Source organism: Plecotus auritus (genome assembly GCF_963455305.1).
Source record: "Plecotus auritus genome assembly, chromosome: 12".
NCBI lineage: Eukaryota > Metazoa > Chordata > Mammalia > Chiroptera > Vespertilionidae > Plecotus > Plecotus auritus.
The window spans coordinates 31,008,271-31,018,375 of record NC_137778.1 but is presented as its reverse complement, the minus strand read 5'-3'; the positions used below and the strand labels follow the sequence as shown (position 1 = coordinate 31,018,375).

General features: G+C 42.8%; 1 protein-coding gene across 6 annotated transcripts; it reads right to left on the bottom strand.

The window, feature by feature from the left end:
• Nucleotides 1-337: 337 nt before the first annotated feature.
• Nucleotides 338-7,492, bottom strand: MRPS21 (mitochondrial ribosomal protein S21). Of its 6 annotated transcripts, none has more exons than XM_080648466.1 (3): nucleotides 7,428-7,492; nucleotides 6,083-6,204; nucleotides 338-664 (listed from the first exon to the last, which is right to left on the bottom strand). In XM_080648466.1, the coding sequence occupies exons 2-3, from the start codon at nucleotides 6,163-6,165 to the stop codon at nucleotides 484-486; spliced, it is 264 nt and encodes an 87-aa protein (XP_080504592.1). In that variant the 5' UTR covers nucleotides 6,166-6,204; nucleotides 7,428-7,492; the 3' UTR covers nucleotides 338-483. The 6 variants fall into 6 exon arrangements, with proteins under 6 accessions (XP_080504592.1, XP_080504591.1, XP_080504590.1 ...); XM_080648465.1 differs by lacking the exon at nucleotides 7,428-7,492 and adding an exon at nucleotides 6,656-6,778; XM_080648464.1 differs by lacking the exon at nucleotides 7,428-7,492 and adding an exon at nucleotides 6,478-6,566.
• Nucleotides 7,493-10,105: the final 2,613 nt, after the last annotated feature.

Genomic DNA, 10,105 nt, shown 5'->3' with positions numbered 1-10,105 from the left:
AAAAATTGGGTAGGAAATGATAGATACTGGTATATTCCACTACATTTATAAAATTTCCTTACCTCTCCTACTATAAAAAATTTATTACTGTAAAATAGACCTAACATAAAATATACCATTTTAACCACCTGAGTACAATTCAGTGGCATTCAGTACGTTCACACTGTTATGTAACTATGCAACCACTATCCATCTCCAGAACTTTTTCATCTTCCCAAATTCAAACTCTTTACCCATTGAACAATAACTCCCCAATCCCCCCTCCCCACCAGCCCCTCTATTCCTAAACTACTTTTTGACTCAGTTTCTCTTTCACTTAATAGCAGAGAGGGTCCATTGCTGACTAGTGGATTATTTCAATATACACATGCCTTCTTATATATATATGATTGAGTTTATTGCAAGAAATGGGGCTGCAGAAAGAAAAGAGATGGAGATACAACCAGATAGGTGTTTTCCTACTGGGCCTACTATCCACAGGCCTTAGCAGCCTTGCCATGGATCTGCCCGATTCTTTCGCATCAAAAAGTTGATCTTGCGAGTCATTTCCATGTTGTAGATCCTCCGGCAGGTTTCATAGCTTTCCCTCTGTCGTCTGCGGCAAGGCTTCTCATAGTACCGGCGTCGCTTGATATCCTCAATGAGCCCATCCATGGTGAGGATTCTGTATTAAGGCAGGCAATGAAGTTAGAAGCTTGGACTCATTATTATTCCTTTTAAATTTTACAGATGGCCAGAAGTCAACTGACCAAACAACTGATGTCTGTAAAAAATTAGGGCCCAGCCAGTGTGGCCCAGTGGTTGGGCATCAACCCATGAACCAAGAGGTCACCCGTTCGAATCCCGGTCAGGGCACATGCCTGGATTGTGGGCTCGATCCCTGGTGGGGGGAGTGCAGGAGGCAGCCGCTCAATGATTCTCTCTCATCAATGTTTCTATCTCTCTGTCCCTCCCCCTTCTTCTCTAAAAAAAAAATTAGGGTGTGAAATGGTGGCAATACAGCATTAACTGCCTACTTATAGAGACCCCAAATAGGAATTTGAGGGGAATAAAAAAGTAATTAATTACACAATCATTTACCTTTTTGTAGACCTATTTAGCAACTATTTCATTCTGCCCTTCCATTAGTTACTTATACAAATATTTCCCTTATTAGACTGAAAATCCTCAAAGGTAGAAACCACATTTTATTAATCTTTAAGTGTCCGTAAAACTGAGCTCAATCTGTTCCCCTCTCCCCTGCCCCCTCTCCCCCGGATTCCTTGCAATGCAGCTTCTCCTGCTGGATTTATAACATGCCTAACTCAAACTCACCTCTTTGATTGCACTGAGCCAAGAAGACATGGGGGTTTATTCTATAACCTATCTAATCCCTATGCTCCTGAGAGCTCAGTCTGTAATTTGTGTCTCCCTCTCAACCCATCATCAGTTGATCCTGAGGAGATCTGGAGGCACCTGCTGCTGTTGCCCTCCATTCCTGGCATTGTTTGAATGGTTCCATTCCTGCCTTCCCTGCCCTTTCATTACATATAAGAAGTCATAAACACAATTGGAGATAAGGAGGTTGAGACATGGCTATTATAATCAGAAGGAGGAGGACCCAGGAAGAAGTTAGTAAGAATAAGAGAGCCAAAACCGGTTTGGCTCAGTGGATAGAGCGTCAGCCTGCGGACTGAAGGGTCCCGGGTTCGATTCTGGTCAAGGGCATGTACCATGGTTGCGGGCACATCCCCAGTGGGAGGTGTGCAGGAGGCAGCTGATTGATGTCTCTCTTTCATCAATGTTTCTAGCTTTCTATCCTTCTCCCTTCCTCTCTGTAAAATATCAATAAAATATATTGAAAAAAAAAAAGAATAAGAGAAACCACCAGCTACTCTGCCCAGTGGGAAACCCTATTTACTGCTGCTATGTTATATTACAAAGCCCAAGATAACAACAGATTGAACATGAACTTGAAAAGATTTGAGCTTTGGGTAAATTACAAATGTGAATAGATATGAGAACCACTGTACCTACGAGATCCTCTCCCAGCCTCTTGCTGTTTAATATCGAGAATGATTTGTAGGCTAGTAGAGAATCATATCTGGATTGCAGGTTCAATCCCCGGCCCCAGTGGGGGTGTATGCAGGAGGCAACCAATCGATGTGTCTTTCTCACATCGATGTTTCTCTCTCTCTAAAATCAATCAATAAATGTTAAAAATCTTTCCCAGTATACAAAATAGTTTAAGCCAGTGGTTCCCAGTCTTGTCTGCATATTATAATCACCTGGGAATATTTTCTTTTATTTTTTTAAATGTTTTTATTGACTTGAGACAGAGAGGAAGGGAGAGCGGGAGAGAGAGAAACATCAGCTGGTTGCTTCCCATAACCCACACCAACTGGGGACTGAACCTGCCACCTGGGCATGTGCCCTGACTGGGAATCGAACCAGTAACCTTTCGGTGCATAGGACAATACTCAACCAACTAAGCCATGCCAGCCAGGGCCACCTGGGGATATTTTAAAAATTCACACCCTAGGCCACATTCCAGAAGAATTAAATCACAAGGGGAAAGGAACATGGTGATTCCAATGTGTAAATAAATCTGGGAACCACTAGTGTAAGCTTGAAGCCCTTAGCAACTGAGCTTCACCCTATTTCTCTAGCTTTACCTTTAATATCTTGCCTATAAAGCCTATACCCTAGTCATACTGAACTATGTTCTCCAAACATACTACCTATCTATTTTTTACCTTGGCTCAAGATGTTCTCTTTACCTAGAATATCATTCCTTTCTTTTTCTGTTTTATAAAATCCTACTTATACTGCAAAGGTCCACATCAGTAGTTATATCTGTAAACTGGTCCAGGTGAAATTAACAGCTCCTTCCCTCTGTTCCAAAGCACCAGGGGTTCTCAGTGTTTAGCATGTGGCAAAGGTAAACTTGTTAAAACACTGACTACTGTGCCATCTCCAGTTTCTGATTCCATGGTCTAGGGTGGAGCCCAAGAATGTGCATTTCTTCTTCTTTTTTTTTTTTTTAATATATTCTTTATTAATTTCAGAGAGGAAGGGAGAGGGAGAGATAGAAACATCAATGATGAGAGGGAATCATTGACTGGCTGCCTCCTGCATGCCCCCTAATGGGGATCGAGCCCGAAACCCAGGCATGTGCCCTTGACTGGAATCGAACCCAGGACCCTTCAGTCCATAGGCCGACACTCTATCCATTGAGCCAAACCTGTTAGGGCAAGAATGTGCATTTCTAACAAGTTCCCAGATGATGTTGCTGCTGAAGGTCCAGGGAAAACCAATGCCACAGCACAGTGTTAATGCCCCTTTTAGAATACTGATCAGGCAATATTATATCTAACTGTGGTTATTTGTTGTTATTTTTTATCATCTCTGTTACTGGTTTGTGTGCTTCTTAAGGTTAGGGATTAAGCCTTTATCAGTAAATATATGACAAAAATAAATCCTCTAGGTGACTGACAAATGTCCACAGCTCAAGGGATTGACTTTATAATAGACACAGTTCTTGGAAATGTTGACTCAGAAAGCCTCAATGATATTATCTTTGCTAAGATAGCACATTAGATTTTAGATAACTGAGGTTCAGAGAGGCTAATCTGCCCCAAGATCACAGAATACAGCTAGAAGTAGAATTCAGTCTTTAGTACTGTGCTCCACAATAGCATTCTGCTTCTCAAGCAAAAACCACTGAGGTTCAGAAGACAAATTACTGCAGTGCTCATGAGCAAAGGAAAGAAGGAAGGAGGAAAGAACTGGGCAAGCTCCTTAATTAAAGAGATGTAAGCCAAGACATGGCACACTGAGGGAAAGTAATGATGCAAACACCTAAGCATTACTTCTGCCTAGTTGTTTACTGCTGTTTGATGAAGGCTACTCTTTGGACGAGGCACTAGTATATTAGAGAAAAAAACAGGAAGAAGTCCCTGAGAGAAAAAACTAGAGATATAATATAAAAAGGGAAAGGAGACTGACTGGATATGAAGAGAGACTATAAAAAGAACAGGGACCCCTGGATATGACTTCACCTTGGAAGAGGATCCTACTGGAATTACAAAGACAGTTTAAAAGTAGGATGAAAGAAAACTGCAAAGGGAGGAGAGAGTTTAGACATACTCAGGTATCCTACTGGAGTTTCAAAAGGGGTCTGAAACCGAAGTGGTCATCTTACCAAGTAAATGCCTGTGTGGTGAGGCAAAAAAGTAAGACATGGCCGAAACCGGTTTGGCTCAGTGGATAGAGCGTCGGCCTGCGGACTGGGGGGTCCCGGGTTCGATTCCGGTCAAGGGCATGTGCCTTGGCTGCGGGCACATCCCCAGTGGGGGGTATGCAGGAGGCGGCTGATCGATGTTTCTCTCTCATCGATGTTTCTAGCTTTCTATCCCTCTCCCTTCCTCTCTGTAAAAATATCAATAAAATATATTTAAAAAAAAAAAAAAAAAAAAAAAAAAAAAAAAAAAAGTAAGACATGAAGGAAACTAACAGAAGAATATGAGAATGGAGGAGGGGAAAGAACAAAAAGATCGGTGGCCCACAACATAATTAGGGGATTGCTAATGGTTTTCCCGGGACTATTCTAACTAATTCCTGAACACAGACCAAATAAGTTCCAAGATTCCAGGTGCAGATTCCCTTCCTTACTCGGTACTTTTTAGTTATCATAAAAAAAGGACAGATTATCTTCAAATGGTCCCGAGTTCCTGCCATAGAGGCATCTACTCAACTTATTTCTAACAAGAAAGGATACAGGAAGAGTTTTGCAGAACTCATGAAGTAAACAGATGGTGTTACTAGAGATGTTTCTGCTTCCAGAGGTAGTTCAAGGACTGGAAGACCAACAGCTTTAGTATAAACAGATCAGCCTTGGGTTCAGGTGCCTGGCAACATAACACTGAAGGAGAAATCAGCTGCCAGTTTTAGTGAAATTCAAGGGATTATGTAAAAGGAGCTGGGGGAGGCTGGAAGTGGCAGACTCACATGTCCATGTAGCTAGCCTACGTCAGGACCAATGTGTACGCAGAAGGATTCAATGGACCCAGAAGCTTGCCCACCAGAAATAAAAGGGGTCATCCGGGCATGTGTCCAGTGTGCTTGCCTTTCCGCGCTTGGGGTCAGCCAATCATGCAGGGCTTCCTAGCAACTCCCACTCTCTATCTCCTCATCCTAGGGCACCCATGAGGGCCCTTGGTTATATAATAAACATTTACGGCGGTCTCACGAGGCAGACACATGGGCTGTTTCCTTTGTAAGACTGCTTCTACAAAACATGCTCAAGTTTTAACCACCTCCCTCTCCTCTCATTTGCTCTCCATCTACTGTTGTAATTAGACCACAGAACATGCAACTTATTTTTAAACTACCAACTATCAGAAAGCTGAGAGATAAGAAGCCTGGGACGTAATAGATATATATAGAAAAGGTGGCCAGAGAGAGGATATTAGGGGAAAAAAGAGAAAAAGAAGAGTGTATCAGAAAACACTGTGTCTGACAGACAGAAGCTTGGGACATTCCAGCACCAGCTAGCTCATATCTGCATGCTTACAACACTCTGCCTAGAAAATTATTCTAAGAGCAAAATAGTATAGATTAAAGTATCACTTTATTTCTTGAGGCTAAAATGCAATTATGGGATATATATCTAACACTTCATGATAAAAAGGAAGAGAAATGCAGCTTCCTAAAATCTAAATTGACAAAATACGTGTTACAGGTTTAGAGGTAGGTTACCTCTAAAAATGTAACACTTTTCATCTCTTACTTGCTTCTCCAAGATCCCAACTCTGAATTCATCTTTTCCATTAGCTTTGTCCCACACCGTTCCCTCCCTAAGCTTTCTATGAATCATGTACTATCTTCCTGCTTCCTGGCAACGTTATAACTTGATTTTCCCTTTGGGCTGTTTGAGGTCTTGGACAGAATTCAGGTTCTGAGGGGCTGGGAAGTTTCAAGACTGTGAACACCTGGGCTGGCACTGGTTTGAGAACAATGTGTGACAGGGGAAGGGAAAGGACAACCACTGCACTTCTCAAGGGAGTTGGTCTGGGCATGATTCTGGTCCTTTAACACTTACCTGTTTAGGGTCCTGTATGCACCTTCCACGTTCCCTTCCTGCACCATCACAGTCCTGGCAATGAACTTCAGGTGTTTTGCCATGACCCTGGAATTAAGTCTTCACTCTCTGGGACCTAAAGGCTGATGGAAAAACGGGGAAGAAAATATAGATACCAGGTAAGAAAGAGAAACACAACAGAATGCACGCTCTACCGCATGGCTTATTCTGTGTCTGGATACGCGGCACTCAAGAATAAGCAAAAGAGGGCACGTGCAAGTTCTCCTAGTTTACAAATCAACGCGAATCGTTATCAAGACTCCCTCGTTCTGCCCTGGCCGGTTTGGCTCAGTGGATGGAGGGACGGCCTGCGGGCCTGGGGGGTCCCGGGTTCGGTTTGGGTCAAGGCCATGTACCTTGGTTGCAGGCACGTCCCCGGTGGAGGGTGTGCATGAAGCAGCTAATTGATGTTTCTCTCTCATCAATGTTTCTCTCTCATCAATGTTTCTCTCTATCCCTCTCCCTTCTTCTCTGTGAAAAATCAATAAATTTTTAAAAAGACTCCCTCGTTCTTTCTGCCAATACAAACCCTACCATAGGGAAGCAAAGCGATGGTAGCTAGGCGTCACCACGAAGATTTACGTGGCCGGTTACGAGAGGACACCCCGCGCCGCACACTCCACCCGCATGACCGCTCGCGGCTTCAGGAGGGTTGGGATGGGACTGTGTTCGGGGCCTTTCTCGGTCTTTAGGAAAGGGGACCACTGCGCGCAAATGTGCCCTCCCACGGTACTCGCCTTCCTTTCCCACGCCCAACAAGGATTCCTCACCCCGCGTCCCCGGGACCCAGCCGACGCAAGCCCCCTCGCAACCGGAAGCGGAAATGCGTAATCCCGGCGCCGAGCAAAGAAATCGAGGCTGAAAGGAGCCGGGGGGCGGGGGGGAAGAACCTACGCGGAAACCATGGCAACGTTCTCTCTCGCCAGGGTTGACGGTCTCTCCAGCTGTCCGCACCAGATCCCGCCGGGCCCGGACTCTACGCCTGACAAAGCAAAATACCCTTTCCCTTAAATTCCCCGTAAACAAGTTCCTCGCCTTCTCCTTAGGAGGTCGTTGTCCTAAGGCTCCTGAGATCAGCCCGATTCCTTACCCCTTAAAACGATGAAATCTTTAATAGGTACGCAAGCCATTAATTTCTCTCTCTTTGGAAGGAAAATGAAAGAAATGGGCAAACCTCCCTGCGCATGCTTCCTGTTTTCTCGTCGCAAAGAACACGGATTCTTTGAGCTCTGCTCTCCGGATGAAAACAGCGTCACACCCCTTATCTGCCTAAAAACCGGTCTGAAAAGAAGCGAAATGGACATACCATGAGTTTCCTATAACATCATCTTGCCAGCCGCGTCACTAAATAAAGAATTGGGAAACACTTTCAGGGTTTAGAATGGAAGACTTTTATGTCATTTTGCCCCCTAGTGAGACCTAGAGAAATCTCTCTTTTTTCTTTCTTTCTCACTATGGAAACAGCCTTTCTTTTACTCGTATATCACTTCTACATATCCATTTATGGCTATTCACATAAGTTCAGATCTAGTGTCTACTGGAAAATAGGGAAAGGCTCAAAACAAGAAAGCAGGTCCCAACGAGGTAGTTACTGGTGCAATAAGGTTCTTTGAGTATCTCCTCCAAAACGGGAGCGCGCGCGCACTCACAGGCATCCTCATCAATTATGCTAATTACTTTAGAGTAAGCCATGTTCAAAACATCCAAATAGCGCTACACTGGGACATCATGCTTATCAACAAAGTTTTATTGAATGCCTACTCTGTGCTAAGTATTGTTGATATCATCCAGTACCTATTGGATCACCAAAAAACAGTATGTAGACAAAAGATAAATAACAAAACAAGGTAGCATATGATGAATGTAACATAAATTATATAGGTTACAGCATAATATGGTGAAAAAGCACTGGATTAGAAGCCAGGAAATCTGGATTCTATTCAAATTCTGATATCAGGCATATGACCTTGAACAAGTCACTTAAACCAGTAGTCTGCAAACTACTGCCTCCAGGTCAAATCCAACTCCACTGTTTTTGTAAATAAACCTTTATTGGAACACATCTGTGTTCATTTGTTTATATATTAGATATGGCTGCTTTGGGCTACAATGGCAGAGTTGGATAGTTGCAACAGAGATGTATGGCCCACAATGCCTAAAATATTTACTATCTGGCTTTTGCTGATTCCTGACTTAAACCTCCAGTCTATTTCCTCATATATAAAATGGAACTGATATTTGCCCTCAATCACACAAAATTTATTGAGAATCAAATGGAATAAAATATAAAAATACCTTGAAAGAAAGGGGAAAAGTAATATTTTGGGGGCCTACCAAACCCTGTACATGATCTCATTTTATGGGCAAAAGGCTGAGTCTATATATAATGTTTAATGGAGAGAGTAATTGGGAAAAGAACTTGTTAATCACTGACAGAAGGGTAGGGCTTAGTTAACAGAACCAGGAAAGACTGAACAAAGTGATCAGCATGAACATGAGTTGAGAGGCAAAAAGACTTACAGTTTATGGCTGAGTTGGTTGAGTGTTGTCCCATGTACCAAGAGGTCGCCAGTTCCATTCCTGATCAGGGCATATGGCCCGGTTTCAGGCATGATCCTCAGTAGGGGGCTTGCAAGGGTGTGCAGGAGGCAGCTGATTGATGTTTCCCTCTCATCAATGTTTCTCTCTAAAATCATATTTTTAAAAAAGGCTTATAGTGTTCAGGGCCAAATAAGAAAGCTGGAACAGAGGTATCACACAGGAGAGCAGGGGGGGAAATAGAGAGCTTGACTAAAGGTTTTGGACTTTCATCTTAAAGCACTGGTGAGCCATTGGAGGATTTGAATAGGGAATGACATGCAAAGCATTCCTAGGAAAATGTATCTGGTTATCGTGAAAAGGGATTCGAGGTAAGAAAGACTATTGCTATAGTCAACATTTAGATCAGAGAGGTGGCAATGGAATGAATGGGAAGAAATGTATTTTAAGAGATATTCCAAATACAGAATAAAAAGGATTTGATGACTGAACACCACCAAGTTTTAAGCCTAGTTATCTGGAAAAATAATGGTACATAGATAGCACTAACAGAAGAAAAGGAGACTGTAAGAAGGCAGAACAGGACATCTTTAAAGAAAATATAATATTTGTATTGGTGAGCACTAGAAAAAGCACCAGACTATAAACCAATTGCACCTGAGTTTTGTCATCTATAAAATGAAGGGGTTTGATCAGATACAAACGGTACCTCTTGGATATAAAATGCTGAAATTTTTAATAAGTTTTAAGTGTTAGTAATATGTAAATAGAACTCTCCAGCAGGAACTTAGACATTCATTATGTCATCTCTCAGGCGAAAGATTGAGACTGGAGATGAAGTTTTTGTAGTCTTCTAAAACTGAGGCAATAATTACAGCCACGAAGATGAAACCTTTAGTGAAAGGATGTCAGAGGAGAATACAGAGCCAATGTGTGAGCCTAGGGGAACACCCACACTCTGGAATTGGCAGAAGTGGTGCCATTTAGAATTAGAGAAGTTGTTGCCAGATAGGTAAGAGGAGAATCAGGCTAGTGTGCTGTCATGGGATCCGAGGGAGGAGAGTTTCAGTAGGCAGCATCAAGAGTGTCAAATGCTACAGGGAGCATGAACTACATAGCCTTTGTAAAGGCCCCCTGAATCTAGCTATTGATCTGGTGGAAGCTACACTGTAATACTGATTCTGTGAGCCCATTAGTGACTTGGGAAGGTGCAGTAAAGTGTTAGTGGAAGCTAGCCTACAAGAGGTTAAGGACTAAGTGGTAGGAGGGAGTCAGAAAGTACAATTAGACTACTCTGTCAATAAGTATGGGGGGAAAAACAAACAAACAAGACAATCAGGCTCAACAGAGGTTTTCAAGAAGAGGGAATCGGATCAAACTTATAGGAGAGTCTGGCCAGTGTTGTACAGTGCATTGAACATTGCCCCATGTACCGAGGAGTCACAA